The 26,678-nt window shown below is 39.8% G+C and overlaps 1 protein-coding gene across 6 annotated transcripts in view; it reads right to left on the bottom strand.

Annotated features, from left to right (window-relative positions):
* Positions 1 to 10,024: 10,024 nt before the first annotated feature.
* Positions 10,025 to 26,678, bottom strand: part of zdbf2 (zinc finger DBF-type containing 2) — a 28,981-nt gene continuing 12,327 nt past the window's right edge. For 2 of the 6 annotated variants that reach the window (XM_008114934.3, XM_016995147.2), the window contains exons 5-7: positions 25,972 to 26,077; positions 24,118 to 24,245; positions 14,676 to 18,438 (exon numbers count right to left, since the gene is read on the bottom strand). In XM_008114934.3, coding sequence (XP_008113141.1) covers positions 15,543 to 18,438; positions 24,118 to 24,245; positions 25,972 to 26,077 — 3,130 coding nt within the window. In that variant the 3' untranslated portion in view covers positions 14,676 to 15,542. Of the gene's footprint in view, positions 11,377 to 12,612; positions 18,439 to 20,443; positions 20,646 to 24,117; positions 24,246 to 25,971; positions 26,078 to 26,678 lie in introns of those variants that run through there. The other 4 variants (XM_003223550.4, XM_008114936.3, XM_008114937.3 and 1 more) reach the window with 4 other exon arrangements.

Here is a 26,678-nt window from a genome sequence, read left to right as displayed (position 1 = left end):
ATAATAAAGTTTAATTCCAGCTCAAGTGACAAATAAAAGTGGCATTGCTTTGGCTGTGAAAATAAACTGCTTGCATTTACATACATCGGCCAGAAAGATGAACCCCAAGCACCATGTCACCCAATTCCATGTTCAAGTAGGAAAATAATAATTATTGAAACGAAAGTAAGACCAAAATGTTCTATGACTAAATGCATAGAAGAAAGCTAAAGAAAGGGATTGTATGGGGATAAAGAGACATTTGACTCACATTGCACTGCCTTGTGATTACAAGTTTACAAAGTGTGAAGTAGCAGCAGCTATTACAACTGTGCATCAAATGATGCTGGCATTGATTGGATGATTATTCTTGAGTAAGAGGCTTGATGAATCCAAGGCTGGAGTTAAAAATTGCTGGAAGAAACATTAACAAACTCAGATATGCAGATGATACCACTTTGATGGCGGAAAGCAAGGAGCTGAAGAGCCTTATCACCAAGGTGAAAGAGGAAAGTGCAAAAGCCGGGTTGCAGTTAAACATCAAGAAAACCAAGATTATGGCAATCAAACTGATTGATAACTTACAAATAGAGGGAAAAAATTTGGAGGCAGTGACAGATTTTATATTTCTAGGCGCAAAGATTATTGCAGATGCGGACTACAGCCAGGAAATCAGAAATTTACTTCTTGGGAGGAGAGCAATGGCCAACCTCGATAAAATGGTGAAGAGTAGAGACTGGCAACAAAGGCCCGCTTAGTTAAAGCAATGGTATTCCCCATAGTAACCTATGGATGCTGGACCATAAGGAAGGCTGAGCAAAGGAAGATAGATGCTTTAGGACTGTGGCGTTGAAGGAAAATTTGGAGAGTGCCATGGATCCCAAGAAGATCCAACCAGTCCATCCTCCAGGAAATAATGCCCGGCTGCTCACTAGAGGGAAGGATATTAGAGGCAAAGATGAAGTACTTTGGCCACATAAGACAGGAAAGCTTGGAGAAGATAATGAAAATGGAAGGAAAAAGGAAGAGGGCTGACCAAAGGCAAGATGGATGGATGGTATCCTTAAAGTGATTGGCTTGACCTTGAAGGAGCTGGAGGTGACCACGGCCAACAAGGAGCTCTGGCGTGGGCTGGTCCATGAGGTCACAAAGAGTCGGAAGCAACTGAACGAATAAACAACAACAACAACGAGAAGCCCCTGGGGGCACAGTGGGTTAAATTGCTGAGCTGCTGAACTTTCTGACCGAAAGGTCAGCAGTTCAAATCCGGGGAGCGGAATGAGCTCCCGCTATTACCTCCAGCTTTGACCAACCTGGCAGTTCAAAAACTGCAAATGTGAGTAGATCAATAGGTGGGAAGGTAACAGCGCTCCAGGCAGTCATGCCGTCCACATGACCTTGGAGGTGTCTATGGATAATGCCGGCTCTTCAGTTTAGATATGGAGATGAGTACCAACCCCCAGAGTCAGACACGACTAGACTTAATGTCAGGGAAACCTTTTACTTTTAAGAGAAGTCCCTTATTTGCACAAAATGTAGTGGTTCCATCTCCAGCTTCAGACAATGAAGAGAGATTCATGGATCAGCAAGATGTGTGTGTCATACCCGACCCCTTGGGCTTATAGATGAAGCTCAGATCCCTCTCTGAGCTTCGTTTACAAACTGCTATTGGTTTGCATGGGGTCTGAACAGCCATTCTAGGGCTGAACTCAAGGTCAATGTGTTGCTGCACTGGGCATCCTATTATGTGTCTTCTCATGCTCTTCTCTATTTGGGGAACTGAAAGAGGAAAGACATAGTAAGGCAATGAAAGGCTTTGAAAAAAAATATTCTGCTTGCATGCAACACTGAGACTAATGTTCCATCCAAATTGATTTTGTCTCTGTGAAAATTATAACTTACGTAGCGGTCATACACCAAGTCATAAATTACAAGTTTTAAAAACTAGACATGAACTTCTGTACAACATGACCTTTATTCTTCATTCTCTGTTTCTTTCACAACTTGTTTTATTTACTCTTCATACAGATGGGATTTCTCTGAAAAGAAACAGCGGATTTGGTAAAGCACATCCCAAGCACTGAGCTCTATGAAATGGAGCTTTAACACTTTATTTATATTCTGCCCTTCTCCCAGAGGGGATTCAGAGAAAATTACAACATATAAACAAACACAAGCAAACATTAAGTGCCTTGTTACAAATGAAAATACAGTGAAACACAAATACACAGACAAAGGCAAAGGCTTGTCCTTTCATTTCCGGCTCTGGAGGCGATGCTCATCTCTTGCTCTGGGAGAGATGCTCTTCTCTGTTTCCAAGCCGAGGAGCCTGAGTTGTCGTAGACACCTCCTGGTTGTGTGGCCGGCAAGATTGTTTGGAGCATCTCTTTGTCTTTTCCCGCCAAAGCAGTACCTATTTAGCTACTCACATTTGCACGTTTTTGAACTGATAGGTTAGAAGGAGCTAGGAGGTCAGCCCGTCCTGTGGATTCAAAGAGCCAACCTTCAGGTCAGCAGTTCAGCAGCACAGCAGCACAAAGGCTTAACCCATTATGCCGCGGCGGCCTCAATTTCAAGTGGCCCTGCTTCCACGGCAAACAATTTCAAGAGTGATTCATTGGAAAGATAATTGATTTTAGAAGCTCACCTAATATGGAGAGGAAACCATTTAAACTATTATTTAAGATTTATGGTACTGTTCCATTATCCGGGTGAAGGTCACAAAGGGGCACTAGGCAGAGAAGAATAGTCCATTTTATGGGGGGGGGGGCAGGGATTGAAGGAGTTAAACCATTTCCCCCTCTTTTCCTGTTATGCCTTCCACCCATGTTGCCATCATTGAAATAACCATCAAATATGATATGGGGAGTGGGGAGGAGGAACAAACAGTAAAAAGGGGGAAAATAGTGGTTTTCCTTCAATCCCCCCCCCCTCCTCATAAAATGAACTACCATTCTCTGTCTAGACCCCCTTCTGGATAATGGAACAGTACCAGATTTATTTATTGACTCTGTGCCTAAGGCACATTCCACACAGCTGTATAAAATCCCACATTATCTGCTTTGAACTGGATTATATGGCAATGTGTGCTCAGGTAATGCAGTTCAAAGCAGATATTGTGGATTATCTGACTTGATATTTTGAGTTATATGGCTATGTGGAAGGGCCCTTAGATATCAACCTTTTCTCTTGCCATGGTGCCAAATAGCTTTCTGAAAAATGTTTGAATTTCAGTATCTGGAGGAGAAAACAATATTTCTCTGCAAAATTCATGCTGCCCTCCAAATGTTTCAGACAGCAAGTCCCAGCAGCTCCAGGTAGCATGACCAATGGGAACTGAAGTCCAACAACATCTGGACATTCATTAGATATCCTCTTGTCATACAGAGATCTTCAGGAGAGGCGAATAAATAACACTATGTAACAGAATTTTTGTTCCTGGGTTATAAATGTTATTTTCTAATCGGTTCTGTCATAAAAACATGGAAAACATTTATTAGACTACAAAAACTTTGTTTTTGCAGGACATCCTGCAGCACATCTTGCTGTAGTTTTTCAATTAATATCTCACAGTCTCTCAACCAATTCAACCTAGTTGTGGCAGCCACAAAAACAAAGGTTCTGGAGCAGTGGTTCTCAACCTGAGATCCCCAGATGTTTTTTTGCCTTCAGCTGCCAGAAATCCTAACAGCTGGTAAACTGTAGGCCACAAACATCTGGGGATCCCAGGTTGAGAACCACTGTTCTGGAGAGTAACAACTGCTGTCAAAGTAAGTATTGCACAATTAAACAGAAAATAACACATTCAAAACAGGAACAGTTTTTTTTCCAAATTTTGTTACATAGTGTAATGAATAGGACGTACACTAACTATTAATATGCAATATCTGGAATCATGCATTGGGAGATTTGCAGAAAAGTTCTGCCCAGGCATCTCCTCCTACTTCCCTTAAAATTCATTTGTCTCTTGCTGCCCTCCAAAATAGTTGCACAGTGGCGAGTAAAGGAGAGCACTTGGCTACACTTCTTTAGCCAGACAAACAATAATAGCATCTTCTTCTGAAACTTCCAGAGGACCTTTGTTGTAGTGCAGAAGACAGAGAGCCTTTATTAGCAACATTTTGCTCTCCAGAAACTACTTGAGGCCGACTTGGAGGAATGAACAAGGGACAGCTGGGTTTTGAGGGAATTGACATCATTGCATAGGAAAGGTGGGAAATGCCTTCCTCTGAAACAATGGGAAAACATGTCCCACTAACAGGATATAGTCTGAAGAACCCATATTTGCATTCTGTGAATAAAAAGCCTTCTTCAGTTCATGGTAAGGATAGAAATCTAGTGGCTCTGCAGTGGGAGATCAGAGGAGTTGGACGTTTTTGCTGACTGTCCTTTTCCCCAAAGTGCATGCTATTCTTGGACATCCCCTGATTCTCCAAACACGTGGCAAGACGAGAGCTCACTGAGTCCACACTAAATTTATCTCCACGTTTCTTTGGCTTTAGACACTCTTTCTTATTCTTCAATAATCCTTCCTTCTTTCTTTCCTAGCTTCTCTTCTCTTGCCAGCTGTATATTCCAATTTCTGTTAATGCAGCCTTTGTCCCATTAGTCATGCAGAAGATTCCATAATGTCTTCATTCCAGCCAGGGTATTACATGAGATCTTTTTTTTAAAAAATTTTTTAAAAAAAATTCTAAAAGAGCACATTTGAAAAAAATATTAACATCTGACATAATATATTCAATACCCTGGAGAAAGAGGCAGCAAAAGCTTCTAAAAATAGCACGCTTAATTCTAGAGCAAGGCAGAACATGAGAATCCAACTTCTGTGTCATCATTATAGGTGTATTACTAATAGTGTGGCTTATGTTGTGGGGATGATAAAGCAAATGAAATCGTAATGTGATTTTTTAAAAAATCCCAGATATTCCTTAGTGCTTCGAAAGTCCTTTATGTCCTCAAGGCAGTCTGAGAACATTAGCTAATTACAGAGGAGAGAGGTAAAATATGCTGACTTTGGCTGCAATGTTATCCCAACTGCAGACTCCATAAAACAAAAGGTACACCAGTCTGGCAGGAACTCAAAAGCTGCAGCATCCTGGAACAAAATGATATACAGCTTGCAGTTAAGGAAGGCACACACAACATTGAGAAGCCATGAATGTATCAGACAGAACGTCATTTTGAAAGAAACAGTATAAGACACTATGATATCTTTAACACTGCACAATTATAGCACTTTGTTACCACTTTAATTGCCATGAGATTCTGGGACAGGTAGTTTGGCTAGACACTGGCACCCACCACTAGAGAATTCTATATATTCTTCAATAAATTACTGTGTTGTTTTTTTCCTAGTTTCCAAATCCACCAGCTTGCCATTTAAGATGAATATCTTGACTTGGCAACTATATCCAACAGCATATCCATGTCCAGTCACAAGAGGATTCTTCCATTTCCCCCCTATTACTTTTTGATGTGTTTTGCCCACAGCTCAAACTTGTCTGCACAGAAATCAAGAAAAGGTGTTCCCCAACTCACATCTGTTTCTCTGAGAGTTTTTAAACTTTGTGCAGGATTTTGCTCGACGAATTTTAGTATTTTGTTTCTTGTAATCCCCCTTGGGTCTGTGTGTGTGTGTATTGGGAGGAAGCTGTGAATTAATCTATACACATAATAAAAGTGAAAATGTGTATGTGTGTATGTGGAGGTGTCCACTTACACAAACAGCCTCGAGCCTCCACAAATAGCTAAAGTTCCCACTGAGCAGGAGACACCAATAGCCCTCCCTCCACTGACATGCAGGTTATATCAATCAATCAATAAAATGTTGATTGATTGATTGATTGATTGACATGCAAGTTATAGTGAGCGCCATGAACATGTAGCCGAAATCCTGCCAATGTCCTCCACAAACACCATTCTGCCCCCCACCCAAGTGAAGGGTTTCATGCGGAGACAATTTCATCCTAGATGTTCTGTTTTGCCTTCAGAATGGACATCCCAAGGCTCCTTAATTTCCATGACCCCGCCCACCGCCTCTCCCTTATCCCTTTCCTACCCTTTCCTATGGCACACAGTTTACAGAGGTATTGATCAGCAACTGAACATACTGGAGAGGTTTTGGATAATTCACCATTATTTACAACAGTTATACATGCCCTATATCCAGTGAGCACTGTGACCTCCCCATCAACAATGGACTGGGACCAAACTTGGCACAGAGAATCCCCATGACCAACTGAACATACTGCAGGGGTTTACAGAAATGGACCTTGATTTTGGGAGTTGTAGTTCATTTGCATCCAGAAAGCACTGAACCCAGCTGATGTCAGATCTGGACCAAACTTGGTACACAGACCCAACATGGCCAGCTGTGCATACAGGCCTGGTTTGGGCGTGATTGACCTCAGATCTGGGAGTTGTAGTTCACCCATACGCAGAGAGCCCTGAACCCAGCTGACGACAGTTCTGGACTAAACTTGGCACACAGACCCAACGTGGCCAACTGTGAATCCTGTCAGGGTTTGGGGGTCATTGCCCTGGAAATCTGAAAGTTGTAGTTCACCCTTATCCAGACAACACTGAACCCAGCCAATGACAGATCTGGACTAAACTTCAGTGATATTACCTAACATCCCAAAACAAACAATGCCTTCTTCTAATAACCCAGGCACTGCCAGGTTATTTAAATAAAAATTAAGTAGGTAAACACACACACACACACACACACACTTACCGACTTTGTGGTTGTTAAGTGCCATTACATCAGCTTTGACTTTTAGCCACTTCATGAATGAGAAACCTCCAAGTCATCCTTGTCATCAACAGCCTCCAAGTCATCCTTGTCATCAACAGCCCTGCTGAGGACTTAGGGCAACTGTGGCTTACTTGATTGAGTCTCTCCATCTGGAATGCAGCTTCTCTTTTCCTATTGCCTTCTACCTTACCAAGCATTATTAGCTTTTCTAGAGAGCCATGTGTTAGGGATTCCTCTTCTTCAGAAGAGGAAGGGGAGCAGGAAAGTGTTCATGAATCTGAGGGTGAGTTGGAATCTGAGGAGATTTTGCAAGTACCCACATTTCAGGAGAGGCGAAAGGAAACAGAGTAGAGATGTCATTCAGCTAGAATAGCTGCCAGAAATGCAGCTGAGTAATTAGGAACTGCCCTAGCAGCTAGGAGGGGACTCAGGGCTATAAAACAGAAGCAGGTGAAGTCAGCTCTTGCTGGTAACAAACTGATGCTTTGCTCCCCTTGTGCCTGCTTCAAGTCTGCATCTGGGAAACTGCTCCTAAGGATTTATTGCTATTTCTTTGTCTGAAGTAAGACTGCTATTTGATTTGGGAATTTAACAGAGACTAAGAACTGTGTTACCCTAAGACTTCCTTGCTTATTGTATGGATTGTATGGTTATTGTATGTCTTTCGGGCTGTGTGGCCAAGTATTCTCACCTGACGTTTCGCCCACATCTATGGCAGGCATCCTCAGAGGTTGTGAGGTATGGATAAACTAGGCAAGGAAAAGATATATATATATATATATATCTGTGGAGAGTCCAGGGTGTGGCAAGAGTCCTTTGTCACTGGGAAGCCAGCATTAATGTTTCACTTAATTACCCTAATTAGCATTGGAAAGGTTTGTCTCTTGCCTGGGGGGCTCCTTTGTTCAGTCATTAGCCGTCCTTGGGGCTCCTCTGCCTTCAGAGTGTTGGTTCCCATCTACTGTTTTGATTTTAGAGTTTTTCTTAATACTGGTAGCCAGATTTTGTTCATTTTCATGGTTTCCTCCTTTCTGTTGAAGTTGTCCACATGCTTGTGGATTTCAATGGCTTCTCTGTGTAGTCTGACATGATAGTTGTTGGAGTGGTCCAGCATTTCTGTGTTCCCAAATAATATACTGTGTCCAGGCTGGTTCATCAAGTGCTCTGCTATGGCTGATTTCTCTGGTTGAATTAGTCTGCAGTGCCTTTCATGTTCTTTGACTCTTTTTTGGGCGCTGCGTTTGGTGGTCCCTATGTAGACTTATCCACAGCTGCATGGTATCCGGTAGACTCCTGCAGAAGAGAGAGGATCCCTCTTGTCTTTCGCTGACCGTAGCATTTGTTGGATTTTCTTTGTGGGTCTGTAGATAGTTTGTAGGTTGTGCTTCTTCATCAGTTTGCCTATGCGGTCAGTGCTTCCCTTGATGTATGGTAAGAACACCTTTCCTCTGGGTGGATCTTTGTCTTGATTCTCATGGCTTGTTCTTGGCCTTGCAGCTCTTCTGACATCTGTGGTGGAGTATCCATTGGCCTGTAGAGCCCAGTTTAGGTGCTTTAGTTCAGCCTGGAGGAGGTGAGTTTCGCAGATTCTTTGTGCATGGTCTGTCAGGGCTTTTATTGTGATTCTTTTTTGACTTGGGTGATGGTTGGAGCTTTTATGAAGGTAACTATCTGTGTGTGTAGGTTTTCTGTAAATTGTGTGGCCCAATTGTTGATTGGGTTTGCGGATGACCAGAACATCTAGAAATGGCATTTCACTGAGTGTGCTGTACTTTATGTTTTGCTAAAGTAAAGCAGTTTTCATTTACTTACCACAGTGTTTTAAGGCTGTTCATGAAAGACAAAACAGGACGCCATGTTTTCTCAACTTGGCTTCTAAGGAGACTTCAGGTTTCATTCACTCTAGTTGTGTCCGACTCTGAGGGTTGGTGCTCATCTCTATTTCTAAGCCATAGCGCCGGCGTAGGTCATGTGGCTGGCATGACTGCATGGAGTATCGTTACCTTCCCGCAGAAGCGGTACCTATTGATCTACTCACATTTGCATGTTTTCAAACTGCTAGGTTGGCAGAGGCTGGGGCTAACAGCCCGCTCCCCGGATTCGAACTGCCAGCTTTTCAGTCAGCAAGTTCAGCAGCTCGGCAGTTTAACCTGCTATATCACCAGCTTTTTTTTCATAACTGCACTTAATCTACCCATATTTAATCAAGTCTAATGCACCATCGAATCTAAAGCGCACCTCAATTTTCAAAACCCAGAAACCCAAAAATTATTTGCCAGCTAATGTAATGCGCTGTGCCAAAAAGTGCACTTATTACTTGGCAAAAAAGTGTGCATTACAGTGCCTGCATGCTTATAATTCCTTCTTTAAAAACAAAAGTGTAGAATACCAAAGATTTCAGCAATGGAAAAGAAAACCTTGGTGTGGATCTATGCTAGAGAATGAATCCACTTTAACTGCCTTTATTCAATGCTATGGGGTCATGGGGACTGTAGTGTGGGATCACAGTGGTTGCCGAAGAATGCTGATGTCTCACCAAACTACAAATCTCACGATTGCATATCATCGAGACACGGCAAATTAGAGATGCCATCCCTCCTGAAGTAGCTTTCCCTTTGGCTTTGGCTCAGCACCAATTCGCGTAGCGTATTACACAAATCTAATGCACGCCCTAATTTTGTGAAGGTAGTAAAAAAAAAGAGCATTAGATACAAGTAAATATGGTATTTATTGCTAAAGTTGAAGTAAAAATTAGTTTTTCAGGAAAAGTATGTTTAGACTCACCAAATTTAATTTGTTTGAGAACTTTTACTCTGGTTGAAATTGGTAACTGGATTTAGGCATAAGGTAGGTAAAGGTTTTCCCCTGACATTAAGTCCAGTCATGTCTGACTCTGGGGGTTGGTGCTCATAATAGGCATACACATCCTATTAAAGAAAAAAAAATCTTGAGTTCACTTTCTTCATAACCTGACTGCTAACAATTACGAAGAATTACCAAAACAAGGTCAGAAGTTCACCCTCAGTTCTACAATTTATTATTTACCTTAGAAATGTAATTCTATTACATTTCAAAAAGCCAGTCTAGTGTAATGGTTTGAGCTTTGAATTGCAACTCAGGAGACCAGGGTTTGGAGCCCTATTCGACCATGGAAACCTGTGTGATTTTGTGCAAGTCACATCTTCATTCTCAAAGTCTCTGAACAAATCCTGCCAAGAAAACTTTGTGGGAGGTTTCCCTTAGGGTCATCATAAGCTGGAAGCAACTCGAAGGCATACAACAAAATTCCACGATTTCTGTAGTTTTATTTTATTTGCACACCCCTTGATACGGTAGGCAAACATAAACTTAAAAGCCTACTACAGTTATGTCACTTGATAAAAATCTGCTGTCATTTAATTGTTTCATATTAAGCTACATATAGCCTAGAGCTTTAACAGTCAAGACTGCATCATCTGGGAAGCTATTTCAGTGAAGGTCAACCTTGAAACCAATGGCAATGGTTTCAGGTGACAGGTTTTTCAAAGACTAAGGCTCCTTCCACACTGCCCCTATATCCCAGAATCTGATCCCAGATTATCTGCTTATCCCAGGATTTCTGGTAGTTATTTTTTTTTTCGTGTCAGGAGCAACTTGAGTTGCTTCTGGAGTGAGAGAATTGGTCGTCTGCAAGGACGTTGCCCAGGGGACACCCCAATGTTTTTGACATCCTTGTGGGAGGCTTCTCTCATGTCCCCGCATGGAGCTGGAGCTGATAGAGGGAGCTCATCCACACTCTCCCCAGGTGGGATTCGAACCTGGCAGCTTTCAGGTCATCAACCCAACCTTCAAGTCACTTAGTCCACTACACCATCTGGGGGCTCCTTTTTTTCTGGTAGTGGGAACTCGCATATTCCAGTTTAAAGCAGATAATCTGGAATCAGATCCTAAGAGATAAGAGCAGTGTGGAAGGGTCCTTATATGAGCACCTCAAGGATTCCTTTTAGAACCTAAGTCCTAAGGTTTAACACACAATTCGCTTTGATAAAAGTTTTATTATATACAGTAGAGTCTCCCTTATCCAACATAAACAGGCCGGCAGAATGTTGGATAAGTGAATATGTTGGATAATAAGGAGAGGTTAAGCAGAAGCCTATTAAACATCAAATTAGGTTCCGATTGTACAAATTAAGCACCAAAACATGTTATACAACAAATTTGACAGAAAAAGTAGTTCAATACGCAGTAATGCTATGTAGCAATTACTGTATTTACTAATTCAGCACCAAAATATCACAATGTATTGAAAACATTGACTACAAAAATGCGTTGGATAATCCAGAATGTTGGATAAGCGAATGTTGGATAAGTGAGACTCTACTGTACCTATTTCTTTGGCAGCTGTACAACTCCTTTTAAGAAAAGTATTCATGAAAAGGTTACAGCCAGGATATGAAGGACAGATTCACTATGTACAGCAACATTCTCGAGCTCCTTCTTTTATTCATGACTACCCCTTGCCTCCTGCAAATTCCTCCATTCAGTAAGAAGATCCTCCAGAAGTGTCTCTGGCAGAGCATGAGAAGCTGCAGTCTAACCTTAGGTCACCAGATCTTCTGAGGCTCAGGTGGTTGGACCTGGGACCTGGAGGGAGATACCTGCCGATGACAGAGGATAGCACTTAGCAAGTCAGGAAAAAGAGACTGGGGGACATCTGTAGGGTCACTTGCAAATTTTTCAAGCCAAGAAGTAAATGGCTGGCCTATGATTCTGAACACACAATCCAAAATTGTACTCTTTTCCTGATAATCCATGAATAGTAGCCACGGTTTACTGTTTGGCACTTGCTTCTGCCAGCAGAACTGGGAAGGGAACAATCCTCTGCACTTACCCACATACTCCAAGAAGTGCATCTTGAGGGCTGGGGAGAGCAACAATGAGTTTGAGGCATGACAGAGATCCACAAGAGAAGGAAACCCTGGTATGCTAATAAATATTTACTAGTGAAACAATGAGTGTAAGAGGCTAAAACTCTCAAAATCAGAAACCTGGCAAACCTAATCAGGACTATAATGGATGGTCAACTTTATTTTAAATGCGAATAACAAATAAGGACAACCTAATTGTTGATACTCAAGTTACTACAAACTTTTCCTAAGTGATAATAAGGATCAGAACCTTTGTAACTATAGTGGAGTAGTTGCAATGAATTAGATGGGTGTGTTACCAAGCCTAGTGGATAAAACAAACTCTGGGTTAGCTGCTCACTGCTGGTGTAAGTAGCTGGTGGTATTGACTGTTAGCCACTGGTGTTGGCTGTTAGCTACAAGTTGCTGCTGCTGCTGCATACTATTGGAGCTGGAAGCTGAAGAAAGCTACTGAAAAGCCAGAAGTGAATGTTTGTCTCACCACACCAGTCAAGGGCATTGTAGATCACTTCGTAAGGAAAAAGTTAAACTGTTTATATTTTCCTTCCCTCATGTTATCAAGAAGACTTCTCAATGAGAGAGTCTTTGTTTGCTTTTCAATGTGGTGAGGATAACTGCTATGAACTGTGTTGTATATTTTTGTTATACAAAATGAATGAACTACTTTCAAGCACAGCTGACTCAAGTGTTTTTCTTTTGTCAAGACTTGAGTTCAGGGACACACAGAGTAAGAAAGGGCTGTTACATCCTTAACAGGATAAGGGCAAACAATCTTCCGCACTCTGTAAATCAAACTATACGTATACTACTAACTGTGGTTTGACACTAATGACACATGAAAATGTTTGGGCATCTGTAGTATAATTTGGATTCGGATGCATTTCTTTCAGTTGTGAATATGCACTATCCCATGCGTCAAGACTGGTTGATACAATAATTTTAAAATATACACAAAGAAACACTTGATGCATAAAAATATTTTTATAACTCAAAATACTGTAATCGCCCCAACATTGACGTTTATCGAGCATATACAAAGGAGAACTTTTGAAAGTCACTGGGGAGGCATATATACAAGTAAGAACTGCAGACCTGTTTACATATTGAACAACTTCTCCCAGACTTAAACTCTTTACTTTTCAAAAAATAACCCGTTAGTCTTCGCTCTGGTTTTAAAGAAAAAAAAATATAGCTACTGAAAATTTCTCTTAAATATAATTATTTTCTTTATTTTTTTAAAAAAAAATCACTCTGGTTCTCTACACTATTTACAAAAAACATCCCAGGACTCATTCAAATATCCAAAAGAGTTTTCAAAGGTAGACAGTTTGTGCCCTAGAGGTTATAAAGAAAGATGGAAGTGTCACAGAATGGAACAACACATGAAGATGCAGAACTATTCAGTAACTGCCTAAACATACCAATCTACTCAAAACAAAGACGTTCATAAGATGTTATGAATAGACACAACTATGTATACCTGCGTTTATATACCATTTTAAAAAAATGAATTGGCACATTAGGTAGAAAGGACACTCTTCCCCATAAAAATAGGCTACCTTGAATTTTATCAGTGATAAGCCATCATTTCAAACATAACATTGTTTCTGAAAAAGAAACCTTTGCATTAAAGCCTTCATAAATAAAGTAACTTTGCTATAAAACCCATCAGTTTAAGAACATTTGTTTTAAAAATCATTTTGCATTAGGCAGAATATCAAATGACAGGCACTAATAATTAACCGGCTACTACAGTTCACCCAAAAACAATGTCCGGATAGTCAGTGGTGCAGAAAGCAGTATAAACATTCAGTCTTGTAAATGCCTGATTGAAAGACATTTTCCAGTCTTAACAATCCAAATGGATCTCATGTAGATGGTGATGGAAACTATATCTTATTTAGATATATACATTGTAACTAATCACCTGGGACGTACAGTTATAACCATTTAAATAAATCCATTTATTTTAAATAAATCAATGAACATAAAAATAAACATTAGTGATTCATTTATGTAAACCTAAAGGATATTATTTCTTCAATCAAGATTTGGAAATCTATTTTTACCTAAAGTATCATATTTCAGATGTTTTGTCTTGCCTAGTTTTAGTTTGTTTAGTAGGAAGTCTATCTAATATTTTAAGGGAAACAGGGAAATTAATAAGAGTTGCTGTGAGTTCTCCAGGCTGTATGGCCATGTTCCAGAAGCATTTTCTCCTGACATTTCTCCCACATCTATGGCAGATATCCTTAGAGGTTGTGAGGTCTGCTGGAAACTAGGCAAGTGGGGTTTATATATCTGTGGAAGGTCCAGGGTGGGAGAAAGAACTCGTCTATTGGAGGTAAGCGTGAATGTTTCAGTTGGCCACCTTGATTAGCACTGAATAGCCTTGGGAAATAATCAGTGCTTTCCCTTCAAAAAGTTCATTCTGTGTTTAATTTCAATGACAGACTAAGGTGAGAAAGATTGCTTACATGCAGCATTCTTGGTTAACAGGCATAAGAAACAGTAGATCAGCCTTCTTCCAGGAGAGGAAAAAGAGGATGAATGATTACAAAAAAGGACATCTCTCTTTTCAGCACTGGCCTCTTTCCAGAACAATGATCTCTGATAATTTTTTATCTATAATAGCAGAGATAACAGGTGAAATACAGAATGGAGGATTGATTTTGCAAGTTTGTACTTCCATCTAGAATGTAAGTGCAAATTTACACAAATTCAGTAAGAAGTTAGTTCAGCTTTGTTCAGTGGGATTTACTCCCCCCAAAAGTGTGTACAGGACTATGGACTAAAATCTTGTTGGTTTTCAGTGTATCATACTATATTTGATAGTTACACCTTGCAAGTTACTTTAAATACATATCCCCTTTCACATGACAATGGAGATGGAATGAATTACTAGGATCCAAAGATCCCACTGCATGATCCAAAGGCATGTTTGCTAATGCAGCGAGGGTGCTCCCATTTCCCAATCTGCTGTCCCTTTGAAACTGGCTTCAGATGATCAGGGATTCTCCAGAGCAGCTAGGTGTGTGTGGAGGACTGCTGACGGTGAGAAAGTGCTGATCCTCACATGTGAGCAGCATTGACTTCTGCTCATACACCAGGATGTCTGGATCCAAGTCACTGTTGGATGAGTTCTTTGACAGCTGGATAAGAAAAGTGAATCCTATCAACAAGACAGACATATCCATCTTTGCAATGTAGTGCACTATATTTACCAGAACAATAATGAAAATTTTAATCCATTTATATATATATATATACCTACCTACCATGACAAGGATGCCTGGAACCTTATTAAACATGGCTCTTATTGCTTTTGATGAACACATATGTGTTTTGTAACTTATATGTGGTAACAGAACAGTGCATACACATGAACAGGAACCTTAGGTTTTTCAGCTTATTGTTGAACCATGGATTTATTCTATAGGCTGTTTAAAAAAGATGGACCCAATTTGAAATGGCTTTATCTCTGTAACCACAAACCGCCCATGAATCTCTTATCACTTGAAAGGATGGGGCATAAAGTTTCAAAGAATTACCACTATATGCCTCTCATAGCACACAATCATTCGCAAAATGGTGACCCTGCATCATAAGGTGTAATGCGATATTCTCCATTTGCAGAGTAATTTTTTCAATTAGTTTCTGGTTCAAAATGGTTAGGAAAGCTTGGCAACTCATTAAATTGTTTGTAACTTTTTGTGCAATTGTAACATATTGCCATCATGAATTATATTGCTCTGAAATTGAATCCATCTTTCTGAAACACCCTGTATTTCTAGTTCTAAGGCATAAAAACTGAACTCATCATACCCATGCCACACTGACTACTCTTAGTAGAGCACGTCAGAATCCAAGTTCATGTAGTGTGGAAAACCCTCATTTCACAGTGCAAAGGAAACTCTCCCCTTCCCTTTCTTTACTTTGGAAGAAGGCCTTGCAGTGGCTCTTTGCTTTTTTTCAGGATTCAAAAATGTCCTCTTGGACTTCCTTGTCACCTTAAGTTTTTTAGTATCCAATTTCTCTTTCTGAAGGTGCTTTCCTATACTACTTTTCTTTGTTTGATGCCTGAGAGTGGATGAGGCAGAGGATTTTGGGGTACAAGAAGAAATCTTTCTGATCCTCGCCCTCTTTTGCTGAGCTGGAGTCTTGGGTGACTGTTTCCTATTGCCTCTCCTAACAAGACTATGCTTGGCAAAGGCTAGCCCTGAAGCTTTTTTGGAACCCCCTGACTCTCGATTGCCTTTTTTCCTCCGCCTCTTTGTCTTTGGATTATCCCTTTCCAAACAGTCAGCCACATGTGACTTCAAACGAGTTAATCGAAAGTCACCTTCGCACTGCGACTGGTGAGAGTTCAACGGTGAGAGGACTAAATTTTTATAGGATTTCTCTGAATTATTACATACCAGACATTCAGAACTCTCTGTGGAAATCGAAGATCCATCTGTCTTATGACTTGAATTCACATCATTCTCTTTAACTGGGTGTAGCAGGAAAGATGCTGAAGAACCGTGGAAATCTGTTGAACTGAAGGCCTTTGGCATTATGCCATCACACTCTGAATCAGCTTGTTTCTTCTGGTTTGCGTCAACGTTGAGACTCCTAAAGAGTTGCCGAATGTGTGGCGGGTTCCTTGACTTTTCCCCAGACAGGCTTTGGGGAGGGGTTTTTAAGACTCGATTGGTCAATGGATCATAATATCTGAGAGAACCTTGTTTGTATTTGTACCTTACAGAGTCCTTACTATCTGTGGAGTGCTGGTTTCTTCTCATTTTGGGAATGTCTTCAGTTTTGCTTCTACACTGTTTAATCTCTGGACAAGAAAGTACATAAACCACTGTCTGGGGTTGTATAGGAGTCATAATTTTGGTATACGATTCAGGTAGCTTGAAGGCACAGAGCCTTGTTTTCATGGTAGGTGTTTTCTCATTCTCTGACCATAATGGGCTCTCTTTCTGATCTGGTGGGTCACAGTCCTTTCTAATTATTTTTTGTTTTACTACTGGATAGTGATGTAAGCTGGTTTGTGTGCCATGGCTAACCTTGACTACTTGGCATCTTGAGGCAAGACGCCAAGTCCTTTTTTTAGGTCTCTTTGATGTTTCTGGAACAGGCTGTGTTTCTGAGATTACAAATGAGTTGCTGAAGTCAGAGGCAACACTTAACGCATCAGTAAATTCTGGAAGTTCTTTCACTGGCACAGCCTCTATTTTGTTAGCTGTATTTGCAATGATCCCTCCTTCTTCCTCCTGCTTTTTCTTTCTTGCCCTCCTCCTTGCATGTTTAGCCAAGGACTCGGTATCGAAGTGACAGCGGAAGCGACCTTCCCTGAAATCCCGCACAAGGGCTTCAATTTTCATATCGTCTTCATACATGATCTGGGACCACGTCTTTCCTACAAAGGAAGGAGGCACGTGGGGCAGAGCGGGAAGAACAGGCTCATTGTTCTGAATTGGCACATCATTGCCTGACTCTACTTCCTGTTGCACTGAGCCACTCTTTAAGATGGTACTGAGCTGAGTGCCATAGTTCTCATCTTGGAGGTTTACTTGGACATCTTTGAGAAGTTCTAAACTTTTAACAGTTGCTTTGGGCAGGACTGGTCCTGACTGGACAGCTGCATTGCAATCAAAACTTATGTCTGAGTCATGTGCACTATTGTGATCAAGAAGAACAGGCTCATTGTTCTGAATCGGCACATCATTGCCTGACTCTACTTCCTGTTGGACTGAGCCACTCTTTAAGATGGTACTGAGCTGAGTGCCATAGTTCTCATCTTGGAGGTTTACTTGGACCTCTTTGAGAAGTTCTAAACTTTTAACAGTTGCTTTGGGCAGGACTGGTCCTGACTGGACAGCTGCATCACAATCAAAACTTATGTCTGAGTCATGTGCACTATTGTGATCAAGAAGTGACAGAATATTTACACAGGAATTAGTATCTTCATCTCTGGAAAGCAACTCATTGGGGGAAGTTTTATCACATTTCAGAAGGGCTTCTTCAGTTGTTTTAACTACAGTTTCAGCACTTCCACCCAACTTAATTTCATTTTTTCCTGACACTTGGGAATCTACTTGAAAAGCCTGGGAACTGCTGGTACCCAAAGGGTTGCTGGTGTTCCTGAGACTGAAGTCTGAAATCTGAGTTTTATCCTGAGGTTGTAAGTGATCTTGTTTTAAAAAATGTTGACCTGAGATTAAAGAGTTGCCTTGATTACAGACGGGACTCTCTTGTGAAAGTGGAACAGTTTTTGACTGTGTTGATGGTAAAACAGCACTCAGACTCGGATGTAACACTCCATCTTCACTGCATATTTCATGTTTACTTTGCTCACACCTTCTACTGGAAACGGATTCTGGGACTACTGGATCTTGAGTATTTTTTGGAAGTCTCTGTGGAGCAGATGGAGATTGGCTAATGGGTACTGGATCAGGTAAGAGGTTCACAGCTGTACATGAGGCTTTAGGATTATTACTTTCAGACAGATCATCTTCCACTGGAACAGTGTCCTTTTTATTACAAATGATTGCTAAAGTTTTTTGTGGACTGTGTTCCTGTCCTCCTTCTAGCTTATGGAGAGGTGCAACTACTGTAGAAGTCTTCTTCAGTTCCTCTTGTGATCTCTGGGAAATAAGGAGGCCTGATTCAGCAGTGACTGCACTGTCGATGCTTGGCTCTTCCCCCCTACTTGCGGTTCTCTCTTTTTTCACATCCAATGAAAGAAGAGGTTCGTCTTCAGGAGGTTGGGAGCTGGTGAATGGCATGTCATCATAAGTCGGTCTAAGAAGGGGAGGGAGGAAAGGGGAAGGAAGGCATATAAATATTTTAAATGCACTTAGTACTAAATTGGGATTGCAGTTTAAAGATTAAGAACTAAAAGAGTTAATAAAATAGAAAAGACCTATAGCTGTACAAACAGCACTAAAGCCAAAGTGAACTATTAACAAAAATACTCTCTCACAAAGTATTGCAGAGATTCTATGCACAAACTGTGAATTCCATTTTGTTTAAACTTCATGAAGGTAACTGTAGAAGGGTGGCAGAAAGGAGGAAGCTTTGAAATTCTGCTGCATAGGAAAGACTGCAGCGCTATTCCCAGAACTATGCTCCATGCCAAGAGCCTCCACCATAATGATTAACACTGTTCTGAACTCCTCGAACACCAGGGAAGGATCTTTGGTGACAGCACAAATAAAAGAACACAAGCTTTCACTCTTACTGCCATAGTTACAGCAGCCAGTGCTGCTGCAGGAAAGCTTCATGTAATAAAATAGCTAATTGTGATTGTCAAGAGCACGCTCAGGAGAAATAAAGCATGCTTCATGTGCCCTTACATTATAAAATTAAGCTTCTGAGATCCTTGACATTCTATCTTTCAGATTCAAGCCCTTGATAAGCCATATTGTTGAATGGAATGTCAGCTTTTAAAGAAGGCTCTGCAGAATGTTACATGTGCTTTGCTAGCATCCTGAAATCTAAAATTGATGCACTGTCTTTTCATAAAAAACCAAAGCAGCATGAAACAGCAGCCTTCAGAAACACTCTCCCTACCATCAGTATAGCACATAACATAAAACCCTCTACACCCGCTTTGATAAATAATACATCAGGTACTAGAGCAAAATACTATTTTAGTCTGCAATCATTAGAATGACCTACTCCGCAGCTCATGGCTGCTGCATGTGAGTGATGTGATTATAGCTAAGCCAGAATAGTCAGGTGTTCATTTCACTCCAGGAGTTGATTATTTGAAAGACCAATGGTGACTTCACAGCTAATGTCCAGATGGTATTTTGTTCCTGATAGACTTTGAAAGTCTAAATAAGAAAAAGAGGCAACTGGGGTGGGGGGGGGGGATTGCTTTGCTTGAGTTCAATACTAGGTTAGTCTCTAAACCAGGGCTTCTTAAACTGTGGGTTCGAACCCCAAACTGGGCCCCCTTATCTCAATGTTGGGGTCCCAAAAATTTGGCAACAGTAAAACGTTTCTGAATGCCACCCATTTACAACAATCTGTTAGGGACAATGTATAGTGTTTACAATGGACAGTTGTACTTCACAAAAGGGAAACCCGCCTGTCTAGTAAGTCTTGCAAATGCCGATTTATTAGTAAATGTTTGATTATTCCTATTTTATATACCTATATACCTGGGATCACATAAAACATTACTGGGCAGAAAGGGCTCCTGATCGGAAAAGTTTAAGTCTCTAGACCACATTTGCACATATATCCTACCATGGTGAATATAATCTATGACCTAGATTTTGTGCAATGATAACTTTGGGAGATCTATGACTAGACACAGCAGACAATGTGGGATTTTTGTCCCAGGAGCCTCACTCAGACTTCAGAGAGAAGAAAGAGAGTATAATAGCACCATCTCTGTAGCTGCCAGGCACTCAGCAAAATTGTGAGGGCACTTCCAGACAGGCCATATATCCCAGGATCTGATCCCAGGTTTTCTGTTTATCCCAGATTATCTGGCAGTGTGGACTCATAACTGAGTTTAAAGTAGAAACCTGGGATCAGATCCTGCAATATAGAGCCTGTCTGGAAGGGCCCTGAGAGAGCACTCCCTGTACCCAGTTCTGAAACCTGTCTTCTAACACTTCTTTGCCCTTCATGACAATCATCTCCTGCGACAAGGTTTTCATCTTTTCACCCTGGCTCTGGGACAATCTCCCTGGCCCTTCTACACAGGATCCATTTTTGTTTGTTTTTTCACATCTGAACTAGGCAGTAAAAAGGGAAAAATACTGAGTCCCTGGTAGAAACTTGTAATTACTTGATGGTTGATTTGACTGGGTGAATCAGGTGATCTGTAGGCTTGTTTGAAACCAGAGGTGAGAATCATGAGGACCTCCAGATATTGCTGAAGCACAGCTCTAAACATTTCTTCCCTGTTGGGTATGCTGGCTTGGACTGATAGAAAGGACAGTCCAATATCATTTGTAGGGCTGCATGGTTCTTATCTTGTCTAGACAACACTGCAATGCAAACAATATAATTTGATTTTTTTTCTAGAATGAAACATATATGCACATACTAAATTCAGCTATTATAAGGCATCAAATAAATGCCGTATCATTTCCAAATATGAATTCCCAGTCCCTTTTACACTTTCTTTTACATATCAAGTAAACTGCAAAATGATTGCCACTGTCAGCCTGAGAAAGCCAAGATATCTAAGAATAAGGTCTATTTCTTATTAAGACAGTCACAAAGAATGCAACGTTGCAATCAGTCACATCACATGGCAAATGATGGGTTCAAATGCCTTCAGCAGAATTGTCAGACTTAAAACAGCATACCATAATATGCAGACAAAGGAAAACAAAATCTTCGAGTGCACTGATTTCAATCAAGGGCATTTGAATCACTGATTCAGAGTACATGAAATTACCAATACAATATGAATTTAACTCATTAACTATATCAGGTTTTACACTGGATATTCTTCATAGATTTCTTAAACTGTGCAACAAACTTGATCAGTAAAAATGTCAATTCACTAAGTATGGCATTGTACAACATTTTAATATTCTGTTGTGTAGGAAATTTCTCGTTATATTTTGTTTCTGAAAGTTAGAAAACTCTAGCTTCTTTAATAGTCTTAGGTTTCCCTTCATAATCTCTATCAAGCAACCTTTAAATAATATTTGTTCTACCATAAGAATTCAACAATGTCAGTGAAATCTGAATTGTAAATTTATTATGAAAAAGTGACATTAATAATAATAATAATAATAATAATAATAATAATAATAATAATAATAATAATTTATTTTTCTATCCCACCACCATCTCCCCGAAGGGACTCGGGGCGGGTAACGTGGGGCCAAGCCCAGAATAAAACAAGTACAACAATTAAAACCAATGTAAAAAGGGATAAACAGTATAACAAAACATTCAGATGCAATAAACAAATTAAAAACATGAGTAGCAAACAATCATACAAACAAATAGGGAAGGTAATAAAACAAACATCACCATCAATGAATAAAATGGGGTGGTCAGGTCAAAAGTGCATGATATTTTAGAAATATTTTCTATAATGTCATTTTAGCATTTGCTAAAATTTAGAATTTGGCATTCTGGATGACTGAACGCTTCTGCTGTTATGCATACTTTACTGTCTGAACTGCAGCATGCTGCTGAAAGTTACAACTTTGAAAATGTTGCAAACAGACTGACAAAACAACTAATTATTATTATTATTATTATTATTATTATTATTATTATTATTATTATTATTTATACCTCGCCCCATCTCCCCAAGGGGACTCGGGGCAGCTTACATGGGGCCAAGCCCAGGCAAAACAGACAATATAAAACACAACAATAAAACAAATCAATCAACTATAAAGCAAGTCATAAAACAAATAAGATCATATAAAACAAACATGCTTGATAAAATCCTGGGTTGGCTCCTAAAAAGAACTGGGCCATAAAAGTGCTAGTAGTATCAGATACAGTCGGGGAGAGGATGATACAAAACCATTATCCCATTAAAGTGCTGGGGAAGGCATAAACAAAGGAGACTATGGAAACTAATACTTCAATGAGATCTTGAAAAGTTATTTCAAGTCGTTATGCTTCTAATTCTGTAATTCATTTACTCATTTACATCTTTTTCAACAAGAATATAGTTTCAATACCAAATTACTTTAAAAAGAAAGAAGAAAAAATCAAGACCGATTTGATTTTCTCTTCAACGATTGACATGATTTACTATCCAACAGATGATAAATTTAACCGAACTTACTAGCACATTAACATTTGGAAAAAAAAACAAGTATAAGACAAGTATGTGTGGCTCATTTTATCACCATCTAGATACAAAATAAGTTTTCTAAACCCTAGTCTTTCTGAAAAAAGTATGGAAGCCTATATAGGAAACTAGCTGAAATTACCCTTTTCTTTGGCAGGAGAATCAGCTGAACTGCATTCCCTATCCCAACCAGAAGGGCATATCTGGATCCAACTCTACATAAATAGCAGGCCAAAGTTCCTTCCTAACTCCTTCTAAGGACCTCTTCACATCTATTACTCCAGATGCACACAAAATCAGAACCTTACCATTTATCCATTAACTTAATGACTGATTCATGTAAATCAACTTTGCAATTACAGTGCGGATCCCCAAAGAGATTCTCACTACTCAAGTAGAAATAAGAGCAAAATCTGTTCAGTTCACATTTTAATGTACCTTCAAGTCGCCTGTCAATTTATAGTGACCTTGTGAATGTCACAAGGAATACTCAGAGATGCATATGTCAGTTCCTTACTTCAAAATATAGCATACCTCATCAGATAGTCAATTGGCAGTCTTCCAGCCAAGTTCTAACGAGGCAGACCCTGTTTAGCTTCCAAAATCAGACAGGATCTGGTGGCTTTAGAGGTTTTATGCCATCAATTGAATTGCCACTTCTCAAATCAATATACAAAAAGATCATGACTATGAACTATATAACGAGGAAATATGGTGTGTCAACATTTTCCGAAAGATCTGGATTCAAATCCTTGTTTGGTTCTGGAAACCACTCTGTGGTTCTTTAGCATGTCACACAGTCACAATCTCACATGAAAGTAAGGGCAAATCCCTTCTAAATAAATTCCACAAAGAAATCCCTGTATAGATTCACCTTAGGGTAGCCATACATCATAAATAACAAGAAGGCATACCAAATTCTATGCAGGATTTAAGAGAGATTTGCATATTGATGCAGAAACAAAATGGAACCAACTTGTAACTGAAATATGCAACTGTTGCAGAAAACAAAACATATAGATTCATTATATTGTTAAATATGTCTCCCTCTAACTCCAGCAGTATATCTACCCTGCACCTACAGTATGCATAATGTCTGCCACGGTTCTTATAGTACATTTGCAGTTTGAAGATGATATCACATTGCATAAGATAATAGCCATGATGTCAGCAGCTTTAGCAAACCATAACATTCACATCCACATATTTATAGTCCCAAGTATTTCATAGGATTTTCTTATGAAAGAAAACTTCTGAAATGGTTTTGCCAGTTTCTTTATCTAAAATACAGCCTATAACACCTGTAGGCAATATTTCAAAGGAAGGAACTGGCAAAAGCAGTTTTGAATTTTTCTTGTCCAAGAAAAGCCTGTGAAATTCATGGGTTGATCACAAGTCAACAGGTGACATGAAGGCACATATAAATGCACACATAACTGCACATCAAATAAGCTTGTTAGTCCTATTATATCAACTCTACAGAGTTCAACAACATATTGACATGCCAGAAATAGGTTTTTTTTAAAAAAACACTTTCTCTCAAAAGCGTCTAATATTACCTTTCAGGAATGCCAAAAATGCCATATATTCTATATGTCAACACAGTGCTATGCAACACCACATCTATTGCACAGTAACACAACATTATTACAAAACTGTCAGATAAGCCAACAAACAGAATTCCCTACCTGTTGTCATCATAACTGTAGGGATGATGCTGTAAAACATCTTGCAGGAAACGCTCCATCAAGCTAGTTGTACCCATACGATTCCTACAGTAAGTGGCAAAATGTCTGTGCTGGGAACTGGAGATATGCTGAACAGAGGAGGAAGATATGTTTTATATTACCTAATTATCCAAACTTAATCAATTTTTTCATTAGAAAGATTATACATGCTCTAGGGAAAATTGCTGATACAGTCTGTTATGAAGACTGAAGACTTTACACACACACACGCACACACACACACGTTAAACATTTCCATTTTTTCCACACACACACAAAAAGGGAAGATGGAAAAGTTGGGTAAAAAGGAAAAAAGGGAGGATGGGGATAGTGCAGTTATTGCTAGTAAATTAAATCTTTACAAATATCTAATATGTCGCAGAGGAGATGGGAAGGATTGAGGGGACAGGAGAACTCTATTACACTTGCACACATTACTTTAAAAATCCATATATCCTCTATACCAGTGGTTCTCAACCTGTGGAGAAATCCCAGCCAGTTTACCAGCAGTTAGGATTTCTAGAGGTTGAAGGCCAAACTATCTGGGGACCCACAAGTTGAGAACCACTGCTCTATAACAAAGAGAAGAGTGATATTGTCAACTAATTTTAAGCATGGTAGCCATACCTAAGACTGAAGACTTTAAAAAGATGGCACCAGAATGTATATGTGTTAATGATATTCTTCTTCCTCTTTACCAAGCACTAGCATATCAATGGGCAGCTTCTTCAGCTGGGAGGAAAGGGCAGACAAATTTCACAACACTTCAGAAGCTTCACCACTGTCTCGCCTTCAAAGTTACATCAAACTGCCATTTCAACTGACAGAGCATCCTTCTTCACAATTCAGTGACTCACAGAAGGTAGAAGGGAAGGCTGTGCCACTTGCTGCAGGGGACATGATTTTGAGAATGTGCCTTGTGAGGGAGGCATAAATTAATTTGGTGGAAATGGAGCGGGAAACATCAAAAACTGAATTTCAGAGACCTCATGCGGTACCCACCCCTACACTAGAACAAAAGAAGACTGTAGGAAGAAATAGCTATATTGGGATAATCAGAATGGGGGTTAAGATCAGAAACGAAAAGTATTATTACTGTAGAAAGTGTGGAGAAACAATAGTTTTGGAATAGTAGTAGGATACAGAACATAAACACATAAACAGCATAATGAAAATCTATACATACAAAGGAATGTAGTGACAAGCCATAGGAAGTTGTGCATCTCTGTCCCTTTGGTCATTGGAATTCTTTTTCCTGAGGCCAAGGAACATTTCCCACACCTCAAATGTTTTGACCTCTGTCCAATTGGTTCCCAGAAACAGATGAAAAAAGCATGTAATGCTCTCAGTTCTCACTGCCATTTGCTATACCTTCACCAACAGCTCAGTGTTCTCACTCAGAGATGTTATGAGCTAAACATTAATTCTTTTCCAACAGTCATAACAGGCAGGAGACAGGGTGGCCTATGTTACAAGCACATGGAGTTTCTCTGAACAGCTTAAGCACATATTCGAAATTGTGATACTTGTAACAAGAGATAAATATGAAGAGGCTAAGAATGTTTAATCAAACATGCTTGACCATGTTTGACAGCAAGTCACAGTTTGGCCAACTTTGCTACAAATGTATCAACCCAAACAATTTTTAGTACAAAACTCTTTCAAGCTGGAAATGAAAGAGACATTGCATAAACTAAGCAAACCTTCCAATTTTTTAAACTTTCAAATGCCCAGACTTGCCCCAAATCCTTAACACATAATGGAAAATTAGGATTCCTTTAATGGAGACTTGGAATTGATTTCTTGCTTCCATACCTGTTCAAGGTTACTGTAGTGTACATGGCAGCAATTGCAATAGCCTTGCCTGTTCTGCATAACTGGTAACCCAGACCGAGCTGGCTCTGGTCCCTGTGTGTTTAAACTGAAAGAAAAGATAATATATTTAATTGTTATCAGAGAGAGTAAGGAATAAATTGAGACCTTGAATATTAAAGGACTGCCTCTAAACAATATTCATTTTTAACACTCATGCAAAGTCCACTAGGGCCCACTGGATGTAACTATGAGACTCAAACAGCAAACAAAACACACTGAAAAATGTATGTTGTACGTGTGATGCACCTACTGCAAATCTACTTAAAAGATGCATTTTTTCTTATTCATAGTTTCATTCATGTTTGCCTGCAAAGGTGTGTATTGATTTATGTTAACCAAATCTGCACTGGCAAAAAAGTGAGGACAGGGCAATAGTGGCGTAATTTCTGATATCAAAAACTGAGTACACCTTTGTATAAGTAGTTTGCCAAGAAATGTACGTACAGTGATGTTCTTTAAGAAAATAGAACAATTTGGTATACCAAAGAGCTAAACTAAGAGCTCCCAGTGGCGCAGTGTGTTAGAGCGCTGAGCTGTTGAACTTACAGACCAAAAGGTCGCAAGTTCGAATCTGGGGAGTGTAGTGAGCGCCTTCTGTTACCCTGTTTCCCTGAAAATAAGACAGGGTCTTGTCATGCAGCCAGATC

This window comes from Anolis carolinensis, chromosome 1, assembly GCF_035594765.1.
Source record: "Anolis carolinensis isolate JA03-04 chromosome 1, rAnoCar3.1.pri, whole genome shotgun sequence".
Taxonomy (NCBI): Eukaryota; Metazoa; Chordata; class Lepidosauria; order Squamata; family Dactyloidae; genus Anolis; species Anolis carolinensis.
Note: the sequence above shows the minus strand (reverse complement) of the source record. Positions and strands in the feature narration are given on the sequence as shown.